The sequence below is a fragment of the Castanea sativa genome, chromosome 1, assembly GCF_040712315.1.
Source record: "Castanea sativa cultivar Marrone di Chiusa Pesio chromosome 1, ASM4071231v1".
In the NCBI taxonomy this organism is placed as follows: domain Eukaryota; kingdom Viridiplantae; phylum Streptophyta; class Magnoliopsida; order Fagales; family Fagaceae; genus Castanea; species Castanea sativa.
In genome coordinates, this window is record NC_134013.1 from 37,831,698 (window position 1) to 37,851,894 (window position 20,197).

General features: G+C 34.8%; 2 protein-coding genes across 4 annotated transcripts; both read left to right on the forward strand.

Annotated features, from left to right (window-relative positions):
- Positions 1–1,758: 1,758 nt before the first annotated feature.
- On the forward strand, positions 1,759–7,984 carry LOC142639645 (uncharacterized). Of its 2 annotated transcripts, none has more exons than XM_075813797.1 (11): positions 1,759–2,064; positions 2,567–2,758; positions 2,875–2,959; positions 3,161–3,236; positions 3,581–3,757; positions 3,856–3,958; positions 4,221–4,330; positions 4,633–4,722; positions 4,845–4,925; positions 6,502–7,362; positions 7,712–7,984. In XM_075813797.1, exons 1-11 carry the CDS (start codon positions 1,827–1,829, stop codon positions 7,802–7,804), a joined length of 2,106 nt encoding a protein of 701 aa, XP_075669912.1. In that variant the 5' UTR covers positions 1,759–1,826; the 3' UTR covers positions 7,805–7,984. The 2 variants fall into 2 exon arrangements, with proteins under 2 accessions (XP_075669912.1, XP_075669918.1); XM_075813803.1 differs by having other exon boundaries at positions 4,636–4,722.
- A 3,089-nt stretch (positions 7,985–11,073) lies between these two features.
- LOC142621748 (vacuolar protein sorting-associated protein 32 homolog 1-like) lies at positions 11,074–15,612 on the forward strand. 2 transcript variants are annotated; one of them, XM_075795101.1, is made up of 8 exons: positions 11,074–11,378; positions 11,555–11,661; positions 12,818–12,917; positions 13,491–13,576; positions 13,704–13,795; positions 14,544–14,658; positions 14,819–15,011; positions 15,342–15,612. In XM_075795101.1, the coding sequence occupies exons 2-7, from the start codon at positions 11,590–11,592 to the stop codon at positions 15,005–15,007; spliced, it is 654 nt and encodes a 217-aa protein (XP_075651216.1). In that variant the 5' UTR covers positions 11,074–11,378; positions 11,555–11,589; the 3' UTR covers positions 15,008–15,011; positions 15,342–15,612. The 2 variants fall into 2 exon arrangements, with proteins under 2 accessions (XP_075651216.1, XP_075651217.1); XM_075795102.1 differs by having other exon boundaries at positions 15,352–15,612.
- The last annotated feature ends 4,585 nt before the right edge of the window (positions 15,613–20,197 follow it).

The window sequence follows — 20,197 nt, forward strand, 5'->3', positions numbered from 1 at the left end:
GTTTAAATTTTAGCGAGGTGGCTAATTAGTCAAGTTAGCAAACACTGTTAAGCAACACCATTTAGTTTTTTGCCCTTAGAAAATCAACATTTAGTTTGGGTGAGAAAGACACCATTGAGGGTGGCCACCACACAACCCCATGAACAAGTTTGGGTTCTTTGAAAGATTGTGCATGATTTGAAGCTCCTTCAAATGTTGTTGTAGTCCTCTCTACATAGAAGCTTACACTTTGAGATGAACTTGCATGCATAGCGTGAACCAGTGGACTTGTGACCGCAAAGATCTGGGGTGCCAAATTGGCCTTGGCCTAGCTTCGTACCGATAAGATGATGGTTTCTTAGTCTTGGAGTTTGATAGGGTATCATTGTGGTTAGATTTTGTGTTTTTGATTGCAATGTTGTGGCTTGCTTCTTCATTGCTCTGCAAATTTCAATGGACCTTTCTAATTTGTGGAATTGTGTGATTCTTTCAATTTTGAATCAAAATAGAAACTCTTTTCGTTTTACTTTTCCTTTCATTGCTTCCTCTCAGCGAGCTCTAGAATTTAGGTACTAAGAACAATGGCGGTATTCTTGCCCAAACTAGAGGGTGTAAACACTAAATTGTGTTTTTCTCGGTTAGACACAATTTAACATTGTTTGTCGATGGTTAATTGGCCACATGGCTAAAATATAGTTAAAGAACCTAAGTTTTGGCCTTTAATATGCAGGAAAGCACCGATGCGGCTACAGGGGTGCCGCACCGGCGTTTGACGCGGGGTGCAAACACGGGGTGCGGTGGGCGACACAATTGCACACGCGTTGGTGTCGCGTTAGATTTTTTTTTTTTTTTTTCATTTCTCGATTCACGCTGACTCATGCCGATTCAATGCTGACTTGAGCCGATTCACGTCGATCAGGTTGAATCGGACCATATCAGCCAGCTGAAACCAACCGATTCAGGCTGTACCGGCCGATTTAGTTTGATACCGGTCGATTTAGACCAATATTGGCTTTGAATCAAGCCGATTCAGAGGGCATCTCTGCTCTCTGTCTCCCCTCTCTTACAGTCTCACTCCCTAAGAACCCATGGTCACAATCTCACAGTCTCCGTCTCCACTCACTGTATCACATTTAATTTATGAACATCATGTTTTAGACTTTTAGTTATTATCTACTGTAGCTCTCAAATTTGGTATATATTTATATAATATGAAAAAGTATGCTTAGCAATTTATAGAAAATATAAATAAAAATATTTTTAATAATTTTTTAATTGCCACACCGTACCCTACTTTTTCAAAAATTGTCGAGTCCCACACTCGCACCTGTACCTAAATCTAGAAATGCACCGGTGCTTCATAGTTAATATGTATAGACATCTAACTGGCAGTTCCTTGCACTCTGAGTCGCCAAAAGGCCTTTGGGTTAGGCGAGTCGAGCAGGTTGACTCTTCTGGATCAGTGGACACTCTTAGTGTTTGTTTGGAAATAACTTATTTAGTTGAAATTGAAATTTTTTTGCTGAAAATATTGTAGATAAAGTTTAAAGGTAGTTGAAATAGTATAATGAGACCTATGAATAATACCAAAAAGTGCAATAAAATATATAAATAGTAACAAAAATAAATTAAATAGTAAAAAGAACTAACTTCTTAAGCTAATTCCAAATGGACACCTAGTCATGGAGTCAATAAAATTGGTTTTTTTTTTTTTTTTTCATTTACACGACAATTTTAATTGAAAAAAGAAAATAAAGAAATGATGGTAAGAGTAAAACGATGGCGTTTGAACAGGAACCAACTCCATCTTGAGCAGTACAACCACGGCCACGGAGCGCACACAGGCAATGGCGCGAGGCATAACCAGAGCCACCACCTCCACCTTCTTAGCCACTTCGTTCCTCAAAATAACACCACCAATATGGAAAAACCCATCTGTGTCCCTCTCTGTTCCTTGGACTCAGTTTATCTGCAAGTGCTCTCTTGCCCACCACCATCACCAACACCTTATCGACATGTCAAAGTACAAGGAAGCTTTCTCAATGCAAATGGCCATGGCTGGCCTTAAACCCCACCATCGAATCGGTCTGTTCCTTTCACTTTTCTTTTCTGTTCTGTTTATGAAAAAAAATATAGGAATAGAGAGAGAAACAAAAAGTCGAAAATTTTATATAGTTTTCACTAACTAGGAGGATAGAAAACAAACTAACCCACTTATCTGAATTGTGCCTTATACAACTATGTCGCTTTGGTTTGTTATTAACTTATAGTTTAATTTCTTCTCACTTATTTTTAACTTTTGGGCTTGGTGGTGTATGTATCAAGGTTTTGTTTTGTTCAATCTATGAGCTGGGTTTTGATTGTGTAGCTGTCTAAATCGAGTTGTTATGTCAAAAGGATAAAAGGGATTTGTTTCTTTTACCAATTAAGTTGCTGAAGAAGTAACTTTTTGAGAATTAGAAGAAAACAAATGAAATTTATAATCTTGATATGGTGTATTATTATATTAATAACAAAAAAGAAATAAAAAATCCCAATTGACTGAGGAAAATTTTGAATGAGTGATGTTTGTTTGATTGGTGATTAGCTTTGGGAGTCTCTGGAGGTCCTGATAGTATAGCACTCTGCGTTTTAACTGCTGGTTGGAAAACGAATGGCATTAGTGCTGGAGAGAGTGGTGATTTCGTTGATGGGCTTTTGGCAATAGTTGTCAATCACGGGCTGCGTTCTGAAAGCAAAGATGAAGCAAACATTGTTTGTAATCGGGTTTCCCAAATGGGTATACAACTTTGCATTGACATCCTTTTGGCTCTCTCTCTCTCTCTACTCCTCTTTTGGTTTGATGATGTGTATAGAGATTAGAGGTGGATCGTGGCTAATATGAACTTTGTGTAGGAATCAGATGTGAGGTTGCCCATTGTGATTGGCCAGATGGTAGGCCGAAACAAGGTCACTTGCAAGAAGCAGCTCGGGAAATGAGGTATTTATTTATCTATCTTTTTGCTTTCCTGTTTTCAGAATTCATCTAAATTCTAAAACTGGGATTAAAAAAAAAAAAAAAAAAATTCTGGGATTGTAAACTCTGGATTTTATTTGAATTAAAAAGGGTTCAAAATCATGGTTTAATTTGATAAAGAGCAGTTGCTTGATTTGCAAATTTTGATGTTGGACTGAATTTCAGGTATCAGGCTTTTCAGAAAGTTTGTGCCCAACATCAGATTGGTGTTTTGCTCATTGCGCATCATGCCGATGACCAGGTTTGACCAACAAAAATCTAGTTCTCTGTCTGCATTTCTGCTTATGCATGTCTCTGTATGTGAACACATGTGCATGGGCATGTGCATGACTGTCTACATGTTCAAGTTAGTGGGTTCTTAGAAGTTCTCTCAACCCACTTGCAGGCATAGGCAGTTTTGTTATCTTGGATGTAGAAGTTCCTTATTTGTAAAGTCTAAATTGAAAGGAATGATTTTTTTAACGTTCTAGTGTATGGTACTCTGTCCTCATCTAAGTGATACTGAACATTGAAGGCTTGTTGATTTCAACTTCAAAGTCTTGTTACAAATGCTAGACATATAGTGATTGCTGAGACACAATGCAGGCTGAGTTATTCATTCTTAGACTATCTCGCAATAGTGGTGTGATTGGACTTGCTGGCATGCCTTTCATTTCTCAAGTTTTCTCTACACATACATATTCTTTGGGGGGAGTCTCAAATAATCATGGTCTATTTCTTGTGCGACCACTCATGAATTTTTCTAAAGAAGACATGTATAAGGTTAGTACTGTACACGACATACATTATCAGTTAATCTGCATTTTTCTTGAGTTCAGCACATAAATTTTGTTGAATTGTCATTAATTTAACTTTTGCAGATATGTCTTGGGGGTAATCAGGATTGGGTGGAAGACCCAACAAATAGAAGTCTTCTATTTGCCCGTAATAGGATTCGAATGTCATTAAGGGATGTCTCATCAAGTGAGTTGACCAAAATTATAGCTTTTATGGTGCAGTTTAAATCATTAAATTGTCTGCTATGATATGGTGGAAAGTTTGTTTGCTATTTTTCTTTTAACTTCTAGCTAGCAAAACTTAAAAACCAGTATATGTGCTTTGGATTATTAGCTCAATCCATTATAGTGCCATATGTAATATATCCCTAGTCAGGGGGTGCTAGCATGAGTTTTCTTAGTTGCACACAAGCTTGACATGTTCAAATTACTTGTCCCTTGCTTTTCAGGTATCTTCAAGTCTGAGCTACAAGCAGTTATCTTGGCCTGTCGAAGAACACGCTCATTTATTAATCAAGTTTGTTGTAAATTGATAAACCAGGCAATGGTTGTTAAAGATGTAAGCAGTTTTTTGACTGTCTTCACTTTTAGATATCAGAATTTTTCTTATACATTTGACTTTAGTAGATCAGTAAAAAATTATTTTATATCTTTAATCCTAGTCATTCTTTTCAGTGCAGTGAGTTTATTATTGTAAATTCACTGTACTTTTGTTATCGATAATGTTTGTTATTACCTATCAAAAAAAAAAAAAAAAAACTTTAATCCTAGTCATTAGATAACTCCCTGTCTTGACCATTTTATCTTTTGTTTTTGTTTTGTTTGGGGGGGTGGCGGTGGTGGTGGTATTTCTTCCTGCAGCAGGGGTATGCTATTATTGATTTGGAGATTCTTAGTCCATCAAAAGTTGAGGACATATGCCTGTCAAAGTTTCTTTCCTTGGTTTTGCAGGTATTTTAATTTTTAGCATCTAGATTGTCTGACATCCTTTCTCTCTCTCTCTGAGAGCTCTTCTGATTTGAGTTACATAGGTTGACGCTCATGTTAATACTGTGTTGATTTGAATCTTTCAGTTCATCTCACAAAGGTATAGGCCAGTTAGAGGTAGTACTTCAAAATTGCTGTTGGACTATATTCGTACTTTTCCCTGCAAGGTACATCTACTTTCTCATGTGTGGTTCCTTTTTCTCTATGAAATTAGCCACTGGTCTGTGCCCCAAACCATAGAAAGTTTCATGACTTCATCAGCATGCAAAGAAAAAAAGTGCTAGGCAGTATGATTGATAACCTTCTCAGGCTTACTTGTATATACATTGCATTGAAATTTCAACATGGTCGGTTTCTCTCTTTCTCTCTCATGATATTACACTTAGTATAACTCTAAATCATTTTCTGGACATTAACAAATATCTCTAATTTTCCACATATCCAGTTGAACATTTTACTGAAAGTGAAAACCAGCACCTTCTATTTTTGTTTTGTTTTTTAGCCCTCATTTGGGAAGGTTTTTGTTTTCATTGAGCTGATCATTTCAAATTGTAGATTTGTAATGAAAAAGTTGATGAGGAAACATTATTACATTAAGATTTCATCACCAATGACACCTATAAACGAAAAATAAGATTTCATTGATCTATCTTTGTATCTAAGTATATAAAAAGTATAGAAAAACCAACAAGACCTTTGGCCTTTCTTTTCGTGTAGCACCTTTGATGGATTTATTCTTGGTGTTTGCCTTAATGCTTTCAATAAACTAGGAGACTCATTTATAAACCTTAGCACCAGGGTGATCAAGAAGCAAAACTGCTTTCTTTAATTACTGTTGTTACTTGATAGAGCATTCATTTCCAGCTCAATTAAACTTCACCTAAAATCCCTACTTCTTCCATTAATTAACACACTATTCACATACATTTGCATCAGTCTATTTTTTCTTTCTCTATTTCATTTAAACATTATTTATTGATGGCAAAGAAAGCCCATCCCAAAGAGCCAAATCACAGCCGGCAAAGAAAACCCAATGTTGTGTAGCTTCGTGGGGTAACGATTTTGTGAGCAATTCAGTGGCCAAGAAAATTGATGGCCATTCGAGATCTTTGTTGGTGGGGTTTTTATTGGCTACATGGTGTTGGGTTTTGGGTTGATTTGTGCATATGTATTTGGTGAGTTTGTACTGGTAGCGTGGATTTGTGGGCGGGTTGGTCAATTGTTTGCTTTGGGCAGTTTTTTTAATCTGCCTTGTGCATATGTTTTTGGGCTGATTTTGTTAGTCAGTTGTGAGTGGATTAGTTGGCTCATACCAGTACTGTATAGCAGTACTGGTATAGCAGCTCAATTTCCACGTTGTAGAAGGAATAAGGCTATTGATTTTTTGACTTAAATAAACAAAACTGGGTCTATACTGAAACTTCTATATTTGCCATTGGACATTGCCGCATCTTTGTCTAGTAATTCTACTCTTCTTTTCCTCATTCATTTCCTTTTTGATTCTTCTGATAGAGAGTTTGATTTTTGGTGCTTTCATAAAAGGGTTGTCATACAAATACACTGAATTGTTTTCTTATGTCCCCCCCCCCGGTGCACCCTTTCCTCCCCGCCGCTGGGGTCTATGCTTTCCATGACTGTGAAGTTGTAGACTGGCAATTCAGCTTTTGTATAAGCCAATGACCTGTATCCAAAATCATTTTTCAATCTTTTTTGACTCGTAAATCTGTTTTACCTCTCTTGCAGAACTCCCTTACAGCAGCTGGTTGTTACCTTTGTCCAGCTCCGGGTTCTAAAGGCACCAAAACCTTGGTTTGCTGTTCCGTTGATTGTCCTCTGCCTTCAAAAATGGAACCATTCCATGCATGCACTTTTGGAGAACAGGAACACGATATTCGAAGTGAGTTAGAGCAAATTATAGCAGATGCAAAGTCATATTCAGATCACCTGGTTCTAGATGAATCAGATGTGCATTTTCTGAATGTTACATCAGAATTAGTTCTAACTGAAGCCAAAAGACTTGGTATACTCAGTGAGTCAACATATAGGAGTATTCTCTTATTGCAGAGGGAAGAAACCAAACGCTTTAAGTCTAAGACTGAGACAGAACTCTCATCTGATTTAGAGTCAAAGCATGGCTTTCAATCTGTCAATATGTTGCGGAGTGAACCACTTCAACCTGGGCATGCATGTTACTTCATGAGCAGATTCTTCATCACATGGAAATTGAATGAGGAAATTAGTAGCAGTGCATTTTCAGAGGAAGCCAATTGTGACTTGAATTTGGGACTGGAAAATTGGCAGTGTCATTGCAGATCTTGTGTTGTTGGTCATGACATGGTAGCTGAGGTTCGACACATGATTGAATCTGACTGGCTGTATCTTGCGAAGTTTTCAAAATGCCTGAGCAATTCAGGTAAATTTCAACAGCAAAGAGATCTCTTAGATTATAGAGCAGATCAAATACCAGAGAAGATAAATCGATGCTTAGATTATGCAAGGTTATCAGCACAAAGTGCTCTTCTGTCATTAAAATCTATCCCTGCTGCTGCAAGAGGAGGCATACCTGTCCTAGTCAATCATAAAGGACTATTAATAAGCATCCCAGTAAGTCAATCCTTTTCAATTTTTAAAAGACAAATCTAGTTAAGTTCCTTATGATCTTCCTAGACCAAAAAAGCACCAACTTTTTCACATCTTACTTACATAACATTTGAGATAATGCTCAACTGAGCACACCACAACACAAAAACGCATGGATGGTTTGAAAATCTTGGTGAAACTCTTTGTGTTGAGAGCCTTCTCCATATCTTAAACGTATATTCAAATCCTAAAAAGACTGCTTCTAACTTTATTTTAATTCATTAAAATTTTGCTTTCAGTCAGCAGTTTATGGTTTATCCTTTGAGACCTGACAACCCTATATTATTATTATTAAATTTTTTTCCCCTTTCAGAGCATTGGTTTCAAGCATTGCCCTTGCTTGGTTGTATCTGCAGAATTCAAGCCAAGAGTACCACTTGGGGGAGGTCATAGTTCATTTATATAGTCTCTGTACCTTAAGTTAGTAGCTTTAACTATCACATACACCATGGAGGCCAGCGCTTTTTATTTTTATATTTTTATTAATATTAATTTTTTTAAGGTTAGGGTTTGAATTTCCTCTCCCCTACCTGTTGTAACAATTGAATTATAAATTAATAATAACAGTTGGTCTCTAAGTGTCAAACCTCAAGCTGCATGATTACATTGTTGACTTGTCATGGCCTATATCTTCATTCCTTCGTAGATCTTGATTCTTTTCCGTTGGTGCCAACCATGCTGGATGGAGAAAATCTTGCCATAATTATTTACTATTTATTAACCTCACAGGAGAGATTAAGTTTTTAAGCACTTAATCTCAGTCTCAGATGAGTAATAGAAGCACTGGGAGCGGCAACCTGTTTTTATGGCATTTATTTATTTTGCAAATCAAGTAAGGAGCATCAAGATTTTATTAGCATTGGCGCCAAGTAGACTATGTAATGGATCATTTTTTTGGTTGCTGATTGAGCAAAGTTGGACCAGGAGGGGCTCAGCTAAGTTGCCCTCTGGGAGCAAACTTTATTAAACGATCAGAAGGTTTCACCTAATGATATTATAATGTTGTGTTAGGACCAAGAATGAAAAAATCTCAAAATTTTAGAAATAATTTATTTGGATGAGTGCATCTAAAAACTAAAGTTCCATATTGATAATCATGATTTAGTGATGATGGTGATGTGATATAATGGTATTGGTGCTAGTGGTGGTACGGTTATTTGGCAGCAATGGGTGATTGTGATGACAGTAACAGTAGGGGTAATGCTGGCGGTGAGACTGTCAAAATTGGGATTCTACATAGGATCGTGGGAGGTAAGTAGGTAGAATCGTGGATTGTAGGATCAGATTGTAAATTGTAAGAGCTTACATGATTTGAGAGAAAAACAAAAAATACACATTGGTATGTTAAATAATCATATAAATTATATATTCATTCATAAAAAACTAAAAAATTTGCATCCATTTGATGTAATTACAATATATCATTACATCAATTTGTAAGCATCATTTAAAGAGACAAAAAAAAAAAAAAACTCAAAACGTGACTGCTTATTGGGATATTATTTTTTATTTGGGTCTAACTGACACTCTATTTATCTAAATTAGAATAGTAAAACTTGTTTTATTAAGATGTTATTTTTCATTTGGGTTCAATTAAGCCTTTTGTTAATTTAAAGAAGATTACAAGAAACCAGGATTGTTAGAATCGTATGATCCTACTAATCTTGAGCAATCAAAAAGATTCTTGAAAGATCCGGATCGTTTTGAGCAGGTGGGATCGTAAAATTGTAATATCTAGATCAAGATTTTGACAACCATAGCTGGCGATTTTCTTTTCCTCCGCTTACAACTAGTGAATGGGGGGGGGGGGGGGGGGGAGATTTGAACACATATTCTCTTCCATGAAAGAATTAAGCAATATACTACCATTAAGCTACAAGAATATTGATCAATGCTAATAATTGATGGTTTTAGAAGTAGTGAAGTAAATTATGATGGAGGAAATTGGTGGGGAAGATTGTTTTAGAAAGCTAAGTTACTTAGTGAAAAGGAAGAATGAACTAGCTCTTTAAGAGATACACTCTTGGAATATTTACCTCACAAGTAGAAATTTCTTGGATTCAAATTCAACCATTTACGATGAGGGGAGCCTTGCTCATTTATAGTTACATAAACAAGCCGTTGAGTTAGTTAGGAGAATCTACCATTTGGTATTATGTGATTGGCCGAAGTTTAACAAACTTCTCTAACTAACTGATAGACTATTGCACTTATCACTAACAATCTTATCAAGTAACTAACTTTTTGTTACAAGAAAAAGGAACTACTTATCATACAACATAAGCACTAGTAAACAATTAACTTTTAAAAATGAAGTAATATTGATATTGATACTAGTAGTAAAGATGAGTGGTAATAAAAATTAACATGGCTAGAATTTGAACTTGGAAAATCGACTTTCTGGTTTAATCAACTTTCTGGTTTTCCTAAACAAGGAAAATCGACATTAGGAGGTTTCAAAATAAAACTTTGAGTAAACTTCTACCTTAAATTCTCCATCCAAACTTAGCATAATGCATACATAGATCGATGAGGTTCTATAAGTAAAAGGTATGCATTCTGAACTAAACAGGATGTGTTACAGGTGGTGGTGCCAAAAAAAAATTGGTAAAAAATAGGTAAAGGTGAAAATGGATGGGACAGGGAAAAAAATTTAAGTAGAATAAAAAAATAAATATTGAGTATGATCCAAGGGTATCTACAAATAAGTAAGTTAAAATAACTTTATGGACTAAATTTGACTAAAACACCAACAAAAACTGATGCAAATTATCTAGGGCCATGATTGAAAAATAAAAAACAAAAATCCAAACATCACGGGTACATTTTTTGTGCCTTTTAAAAAAGATAAGTATTATTTTCATAACATTTTCATTATATTGTCACAACAAGATTTGGGTGGTAAGTTTTTAATGGTTATTAGTGGAATTTATCACTGAAATTATTATTTTTTGCTTACTAGTACTAGTCATTAACAACTTGTTGCCTGTTACTAGGGGTGAAAATTTGTATTCGTGTGTCAAGTTTGTATCTTGTCAACTTATATATATTTTTGACTATATGGGTCGACACTAACCGGATATATTTATTAAATTGGTTAAGATTTTTTAATCCTAACATGCCATGTTTATTAAATGGGTCAGTGTATTGACTTGTTTATTAAATTTTATCAAAGCGAAAAAATATTATTATTTCCATCGATCTAATTTATAATAAAAAAGTCAAAAACTTTTTAATATAAAATTCGAAACTAATGGAGCAACTACCTCACAAATAAACATTTAAAACGAATGCATATTTTAATATCACAAATAATAAAATCACAAAATTTTAAACAAAATAAATTACAATAGCTAATGTTAGATCACAACAATAGATTTAAGAAAAATATACGTAAATAAAGGTAAAAGTAAAACACCATAACGATGATGCAATACTTGCAAAGAGTTTAAAGATAATAGTAAAAGACAAGGTTGACTAGAGTCTCAAGTGAAAGAGATAAGTGAAGGATTAGGGCAATGATAACTTTTTACCGTAGTGAAGTGATGATGGCTAAGAAAAAAAAAATTATAAGGTTGAGGTTTGAGAGTAGGAAAGAAAATAAGTTTATACATTTAAAGAGTACATTGATAAAACGATTAGATGAGTCAAATGCATCAACAGGTTTCGTGATTTGGACACAAATCCGATAGGTTTATTATTAAAAAAAACTCAGCCAATACCGTCTACTCTAAGTCGGCATGCGGGACCTACTAACCAAAAACCGATCCATCGGACGCCACGTGGAAAGCCGATGACGACGTAAAAGGAAAGGCAATGCACCTTCCTTCGTTCTCCCCATCAGACTCCAACACTAACACAACACGCCTAAGAAAACCAATCTCATTCTCTCTTATCTCTCTCACATACAATTTACAGTTCCAAACCCTAATCGATCAATTGGATCGCTCTCTCTTCAATTTCCAACCTCCAATTCACAGGTCCGTACATCTTAATAATTCATATCCTCTTTAAAAAAAAAAAAAAAAAAAAAACTCAATATTATTATTATTTTCAACGATAGTTCCAATTATACCAGTATGGGACTTAGGCTTTGTCTTTTGCAAGATCGGTTAATGAGTTAATCACTTGGATCGTATTTATTTGAATCTTGCAGAAGATCGAGGAAGGTTTAATCGTTGAGAATCAACCATGTTTAACCGGCTTTTTGGAAAACCTAAACAGGAAACCAATGCTCTCTCCACGTTAGATAAATTAAACGAGGTATGATTATCAACTTTTTTTTTTTAAAATTTTATTGTTTAATGATTTATATGTATTTTGTTAATTTGGTAATTTTGATCTATGCGATTTCTATTTTGGAATTTGGATTATAGTTTGTTGTCGTAAAGGTAGGTTTTTATCAATTTTTGAGAATAGTCTAGGGATTGGGATATAGAGAACCACGATCTTGTTTAGTTTAATTACAGTTTTGTTATGCTTTAATTGGAGATATCGAATTTCTTTGTTTTGATGAAAATGTGTTAAGTATATGAATTTTAAAGAGCAAAGATGATAAAGTTGAAGTTGATTATTCATTTTTTTTGCAAGAAGATAAACATAGCAACAGTTATAAGGATTGTTCCCTTTGTGATTTTATTGGGAACTCTGGAAAAATGTTTTGTAATCTATTCTCAAAGCAAAGCTGTGTTTACATTGACAATATGCTATTATCTATGCTCAAAATCCTAAGCTCAATTACCTGTATAAGCAAAAACTAAATTACAAAATGTTTGCATCTTTGTTTTTGGTGGGGTCTAATTGGCCCCTGAACTTCTGATTGTTGCAATTAGCGAGAGAGAGAGAGAGAGAGAGAGAGAGACCCTAGCGGCTATTAGGTCAGTGAACTTGTAATTGCTGTTTATTATAGGAAAAGTGACTCAGAGGCTAGATACGGTCACGGGGACAAAAGCCTAGCAAAAAACAAATCACATTTCAACTTAGGTTTTTTTGGGAGTGGATTCTGGTTTTAATTTTAAGTCCTATACTGTTGTACTTGGTTTTCTCTCGTTTTAAGATAATTTTACCTACCCCAAGAATTTACAATCTACAGTGCTCAAGTAGCTAATTGTTACTGTTGTGGGGAGGAAATAAAAGGATTAAAAAAAAAAAAATTTGTTAGTCTTCATCCACTCCTGCTGAATTCTGCTAAACCCTTCTACTCTTACTCCTAGGCTGTCAAATTGAAGTTTTTGAAATATTCTGTTTTATAGATAGTGCGGATACCTTCTAGGTGGTGCATTATTCCTTTAATCCTCTAGATCATTTTGCTAATTGACACTTTTTTTGTTTTGTTTTTACTATTTATTTGTTTACTCATTTATTTTTAATAACATTGATTGTTAATTTTCTTCAACTTTTTACTCCCTGAATTGTATAGACACTTGAAATGCTAGAGAAAAAGGAGAAAGTACTTTTAAAAAAGGCAGCTGCAGAGGTTGAAAAGGCAAAGGAATTCACCAGAGCTAAGAACAAAAGGGGTATGGTAGATGGACTGATAGTGTTCCAATAAAAGTTTAAGAAGTTGCATATGTATGTATGTTTTTTATTTATTTATTTATTATTATTATTATTTTTAATTTTCAAAGTATAATTAGCTAATAATCAACTTGCTTGATGGTTTAAAAGAATCGCTGTTGCATTACTACCTTGCCATATAAGACTATGCAGTTCTGTAGTATAGGGGAATTTAGTTGAGAATATTAGCTGTATAAAGATCAAGTTTCTGTCACATCCAATTTTTGTGGAACTTTACATTGGGTCAGTATTACAGTTTACAATCACTTTTTTGCTATATGAATTTGTAAATGTAACATGGTCATTCTATCTCTTATGTAAGTTTTACAATTATTGTAGTTTGTTTAATTTCAGAATCTTGATACCAAAAGCCTCTTGATATTTTCCAAGTTAGATTACTGCTAACAAGGGATATGGTTGGACTTTATTGTTTTGTACTTTGAACCACAATAAGTTTCCTAGCATTATTCTCAAAATAATAATAATAATAATAATAATAATAATAGTAATTGGTTGAATGCTAACTTGTGCTGCAGCGGCTATACAATGTTTGAAGAGGAAGAGGCTATATGAACAGCAAATAGAGCAGCTTGGGAATTTCCAATTGCGAATCCATGATCAGGTATGCCTGTTTATTTTTTATCTACTAGTGTTTTATACTTTTTATGAAAAAGAGGTGTGTGTTTTCTGTTTTGTTGCTGCATGGAATGATTTTAATATCTAAAGTTTCTTCTATATCAATGTTGCAGATGATATTGTTAGAAGGTGCAAAAGCAACTACTGAAACTGTAGATGCATTGAGAACTGGAGCTTCTGCGATGAAGGCAATGCAGAAAGCAACGTATGTAGTTCTTTTGGGTCTATCTTACATTGGTCTATTGAATTCTTTTGTAATTTTATATTTTCCTGAATACAAGTATAAACTGGCATGTTTCTGAAAATTTGTTTTTACATTTTTAGACAGCTTCCTTAACCCTGGCAACGCTTTGGAATTCATGGTCTGATATGCAATTTGGATTTTAGCTTAGAAGCTAACTTCATAAATTTTTTCCTATACCTCAATGGAAGACTGTTTTCCCTTAAAATACTTAAACTAATCATTCTTAAATGAGTGTATTGGGAGCACTGTTTCTAGTTAATCCAATAGAATTCACTCTTTGATAATGCAATACTTTTTTGGGTTTTTTTTTGGGGGGGGGGGGGGTGGGGGAAGAGGAGTGACGCAGGACAACCTAGGCTTCCCACCTAGATTAATCTCATCTAAACCTTATGCTTCACCACCTAATGTTGTTTGGAATCACCACCAAACATAATGCAATTTTGCACGAATAATCTCTTATTAAGGATTGAACCTTGGATGTTTTTGTTGGAAACACTAAAAGGTGTTAGTTGAGCTATTCCAATGGTCACTTGATTGGGAGACGCAACCCCTAAGAAGAATCATAAATCTTATTAATATATTTTAAGACTACAATCTTTGAATTCATTTATCTACTTTAATACTTATATGTACTGCTTACAAATATTTGTTGTGGTAATAGAATTAGTGCTTTGTTTGACATACTTGCAATCACCTTCTTATGTAACAGGAATATTGATGATGTGGACAAGACCATGGATGAGATCAATGAGCAGACTGAGAACATGAAACAGATTCAGGAAGCATTGTCAACTCCGATTGGTGCAACAGCCGATTTTGATGAGGTTGTTGCTCTCTTGATGCTTTCTCAATTTCTCTTGGTCCTAATTGGTCCCCACCCCCCACAAAAAAAAGAAAAGAAGAAGTCATGTTCTTCTGTCTATACATTACTATTATTTGAGCCTTATTATTCTATGCTGGAAAGTTTAAAAGTTGTCATTGCAGGATGAGTTGGAAGCTGAACTTGAAGAACTGGAAGGTGCTGAGCTGGAAGAAGAACTTCTTAAGCCCGCAACTACTGCTCCTGCAGCTCCAGTGCAGGTCCCAGCAGGCCCTCAACGAAACCGTCCTACTCCAAAGCCTACAGCTGAGGATGATGAACTGGCTGCACTACAGGCTGAGATGGCACTATAAGCAGGTCCTTTTTACTCTCTAATGAATCTTATGATGTGATCTATCCATTAGACCAGTGCACCTTACGAATTTTCTTGTATTACTATATAGTTATCTATCTGTTTCAACTATGCTTTTAAAGCAGTATAAGTAGTTCCATAGTGCATGTAATATTGCAGTTGATTGATGTTTGGGTTTGTATAATCTACTCTGAAATTATAAGGCGAGGGTCAATTTTTTTGTCCTTAAGTATAATAATTTAGGGCCATTTTTAAAAACAATTTAAACAAAGTCTACACTGTGCAGTTCAGTCATTATACTCTATTGGCATCTAATTATAATTTTGTTTTGTCAGAATTTTGCAGATATTGTTTGGGTGTAATGATGGGAGGCTATGTAAAGAATTGGCCTGATTGCTTATGGAGATTTCTGCCCGTTCATGCATTCTGATTTCTGTGTCGGATGATTGGTAAACAGACAATGTACATAAAGGTGGCGTCAAAATTAGACGAATTCACCACTCAAACTTGTAATCTGCTCTTTGATGCTCCAAAACGAGTCTGTCTTTTTCAAGTTGTCACATTTAATTTATTTATTAAATGTTCGGGTGATATTGGATAACTTAATGATTCTCTCATGTAGTATATCCTAGTTAATCTTAAATCATCGTGGAGCTATATACCATGAAATGAAGCAAGTACTGTCCTGTTGCAATCAGCGACTCAGCGTTGGAAATATCACTACATTTTAATAAATGGTTCTTCAAACTAGTACCATTTTAATGAGGTTTACCATTGGGTAGATAGAACTCCTAAACGCTATTATGGGCATATTAATATTATGCATTTAGAAGGGGGCATGGTGTCTGGTCCTGGTTAATAAAAGAAGAGTGGTAGCTTTGGTTAGGAACAAAACAATTTTCTGCAGGGGTGAGCTCAAACTTTTAAAGTTTGGGCTTGTGCATGCCAATTTCAAGCTCTAAGGCTGTAAAATTGATTTAACGTACGTTGAGGGTCTGGTATTCCTTTTTTATGAATTAGGCATAGAAGTATTCTCAAGAATTTTACAACACCTAGTTTAAGAAACTGAAGAGCTCTATACTAGAAAGCATAGACGCTTTATTTAGGGTGTTTTACTCATGTTGTACTCTGTATAATGTTATAATTTTTTAGAAATTGCATGTATTGCCATGTTGTACTTGTATCCATGCTTGTCTGTTATTCTTGTCATTTGTAAAGCATAAATGTGTCAATTACAATGTATTGCCAAGTCGTACCTGTACCCATCTAGTCATCACTATTATCTTAATGAGTTTATGTGCTAGCTATCTCATTAAAGTGAAGGATTCTTCATCGGAGTTTAGAATGATTTGAAGTACCAAATTCTACATCTTTTCGAAATTTTAAAGGTCATATGCCTGGAGGTTGGAGTGGTATATTTGGTGCTTCCCCTATTCTTGTCAAGTTAAAATTTCAGGACTGCATGCCCTTGTGGGAGATCACGAACATAATCTGTTCTTGAACTTCTAAGATGTCCTTTGTAAGAATATCCAGTTTGTTTTATTTAGCATCCAAATGTTTTTGTCTGATGTCTTGATTCTCCCTAAGAAGGTAATGAAAGCTGTATATTAGAAATAAAATAGCTTCATGTGGTCGTGTCTTCTAGAGCTAATAAGGCAACTTGGAAGGTTGTTTGTTGCCAAAAAAATAAACGGGTTTGGGCTTTGAAGAAGGTGAAATTGTGTAGAGAGAGTAATAATATCATGAAGTTTATTTGAATTCTCTTTACCTAAGCTGGGTCTCTTTGGGTTGCCGGGGTTTAAATTACAGGTTGGGGATTGTTCGAATATCTTCTTTTGGGCACGACCATTGGCATCCAAATGGTTCCTATTACTAAAAAATTTGACATCATGTGCTCTATCATGTTGCCAACTCTGTTAGTGCTAAATTAGTGAGTGTGATCCTTGACAAGGTCTAGTCCTAGAATATCTGATGATGTCATTATAATCCAATATTAATTTGGTCTTAAATCTTAGTATTCCTCTTATGACTAAACTACATCTTTGCCCTAACAATACATGTTTGATTTCGTTTTCAATTGGCTCTATTATAGATTTCTCTTTGTTATGTGACTGCTAAATGATCTTCATATTTAACTACTTCATAAAATACTAGATTAAAAATGTTCTGAAATTTAGAAATTTTATTGTTGTAGGCAGAAAAACATATTTTGAGTAGTCAAATTACCACTGGAAATGAATTGTAGGGCCATTACAAAAATTGGAATAAAACATGAATAGCTAAAATGAAAATTTTGAAGTGTAAAGGACTAAAATGAAAATAACCCCAAATTTTATGGATCAAAGTGTACTCTAGCCTTCTTTTATTCTTGAATTTCAAAAATTTTTAATTTATACTTTTGCACCCCTAATACTAAAATTTTTGGTTTTGTCCTTGCTAGTTGGGCTCCTATGGGGAAGAGGGCAATGAACTGTTGTCATTTGTTCTTATTAGAAATTGTCTCAAATTCCTATTTAGATTTGTGTTCATTATTGGGTTTTCTTGGGGTGTAAGAAAATGTTTTTCCTTAGCTTGGAAGAAAATGAACTTTTCTTGGTATGAAAGGAAGGTTTCTTATTGAAGAATTAATTGGGTATAAAAAGACTTGTCCATTAATGAATTGAAAGCTTATAAATAGACATTGTTGCAATGTTGGCTTTTGACCATAGATCCTCCTACATGGAGAAAGAAGAAAGACTCTTACAAGAACATGGAGTGGGTCTTTTAAAAAAAATTAGTTTGAGCATTTGAGTGTTTGTCTATTTCTATGTGAGAATTATTGGGTGAATTGGCCCAACTGCGGCTTTGGGATTGTGAAATTGTGAGTGTGAGGTTTATATGTTAGTTTGCATTGAGAGGTTTAAATTATGTTTGTGAGGTTTATGAGTTGTTTGTGTAAACAAGTGAGTTTATGAATTTGATTTGTGAGACTTGATTGCATGTCGTTATAATCTAATACATAGAATATTGATTGTAAATTTTGGTTGACAGTACCATAGATGTAGGCTTAAAATTAGCCAAAATCGTATATTATTCTGTGTGTGATTTTCCACGCGAGGACTAAGTTTAGAGGGAGAAGCATGACCCAAGCAGCGTCCAAGTTCAAACAAAATGATCGGAACTCTAGTACAGATTGCCAATCTAGGGGGAAAAATGGGTATATACCCTTAATTTTAAAACTATGTAGCAAAATGTCATTCTTTTGAAACTATGTAGCAAAATGCCCCTCTTTTAAAACTCAATTTTTAGGGAAATTGAGTTCTACATGGAACTAAATTTTCTTATACTCGAGTTCCATGTGTTTTATACCATAGTGGAGGTCGTTGACCTGACATTTCGATTAAATAAGTCCATGTAGAACTTGATTTTAGTAAAATTGAGTTTTGTACATTTTTTTTTTAAATGGAACTTGATTTTTATAGTATTGAGTTCTTTGGAAAAAAAAAAAAAGGAGTAGAACTCGATTTTCGTAAAAGTGAGTTCTGTATATAGTTCTTGGCGACTCATCGGTGGGTTGGCCTTACCCGTGAGCCAAAGGCCAGTCCCTCTAGAATAAAAGTGCTCCTCACATGTAGTTTGGCGGCTTGATTCAATCGTCATACAGTCGCTAGAGGCACTGTATTGAGCAAAACTTCAACTGTCTTAAGACAAACCTCATTACAATAAATCATACAATAATACAAGGAAATAAATTTATGGAACTCGGCTAAATGTGCCTTTGGAACTCTTAACTTGTGCCATCTACAATGAATCTCTGACTAACACATTTTTTGTATAGCATTGACCACGGTGGTTTATCTATGTTGTTCTATGGTGGTGTTATATGTACTCAGTTGTCTAGGTTTGCCGACCACGATGTGTCTGACACTCCCAAGACTCTTGTATGAGTATATTGGAACATTAATGAAATCTTTCTTCTTTCCAACTCATGTCACTCGATTGTGGTTAGTGTATGTTTGCAATTGTTGCTTTATTGAAAATTTTGATGATGCACATGTCGAACTAGATCCAAACTTTTTTCTTATAGAATGATGTGATTTTGAGGTGTTGCAACTCATATCTTATTCAACCTAAGATACTGGTGGGGTTACAAATAAACCATTCAAAATTTTGGCCTATTTATAACCTTATGGTTTAAGCATTATAACATTTATGAGTCATCAGACTGAAAGTGATTGTGTGGTCATGTTAATATAGGCTGGTAAAACAATAGATGAACACGACTCCCCTTTTTCACAAGGTTATATTGACATTTCATCACTGTGAACTTCAAGATCCATCATCTGAAATTATTACTACAATCCTTAATGATATCCCAAAGCTTCAACATCAACAGTACACAATCAAATCACAGTACAAAAATTCCAACAAGGCCACCATTTAAAAATTAAAATTCGCCCAAATTATCCAATTCAATCACTTTCGAGCTCACACTCAAAACTAGTTGAATTCAGATTCAAAACTGGATGACCTAGATCACAAAATCCCAAGAAAAAAAAAAACAATTATAAGCTCATAAAAACAAAATACAACAATTTTAGATAGACACCAAAAGGACCTAGACCACAAAAATCCCAAAAAGATTTAATAGGGAAAAGAAGAGAGGGAATAAACCAGAGAGATGAAAAGGGTCCTTAACTTTCTTAGCCAAGATAGACCACCACTTGAGGCAGAAGCTGAAAAGCAGAGTCATCAAGCACCTTCTTGACCAAGAAAACGTAGGAGAACCCACTCTTGCCAAATTGCCTACCTCATTACCCTGAACTGGTTGTCATTGATCCGCACATCCCCTCCTCCATTTACGACGTCGAATAGCTCATCCAACCCAGAAAATGAGCACCCTATTTTGTAATGGAAATTATTAACTCAAATTTGTAAAATTACTTTATGTTTTGAAAAATTGCTTTGTCCACCCTCTTTCGTAAATCTTTATGCTAATTACGTATATGAAACATGATGAAACAAATTTGATTTTGACTTGCTTTTTGATATTTTTCTTTTATGTTTTATGAAAAGAAGAGTAAGGAGAGAAAAGAGGAGAGAGACAAAATATAATGAAAAAAGGCTCATTTACCCCACTTTTTATCGGTGAAAAGGAGAGGTGGGTTACAACTGTCTAATGGAAGGCACCTCAGGTGGGTTAAGTGATATT

Coding starts and splice junctions, on each gene's coding strand:
- LOC142639645 (XM_075813797.1), top strand. CDS start 1,827: ATGGCGCGAGGCATAACCAGAGCCACCACCTCCACCTTCTTAGCCACT. Junction 2,960..3,160: donor GAAGCAGCTCGGGAAATGAG/GTATTTATTTAT, acceptor ACTGAATTTCAG/GTATCAGGCTTTTCAGAAAG. Junction 3,758..3,855: donor CTAAAGAAGACATGTATAAG/GTTAGTACTGTA, acceptor TAACTTTTGCAG/ATATGTCTTGGGGGTAATCA.
- LOC142621748 (XM_075795101.1), top strand. CDS start 11,590: ATGTTTAACCGGCTTTTTGGAAAACCTAAACAGGAAACCAATGCTCTC. Junction 11,662..12,817: donor CGTTAGATAAATTAAACGAG/GTATGATTATCA, acceptor TGAATTGTATAG/ACACTTGAAATGCTAGAGAA. Junction 13,577..13,703: donor AATTGCGAATCCATGATCAG/GTATGCCTGTTT, acceptor TCAATGTTGCAG/ATGATATTGTTAGAAGGTGC.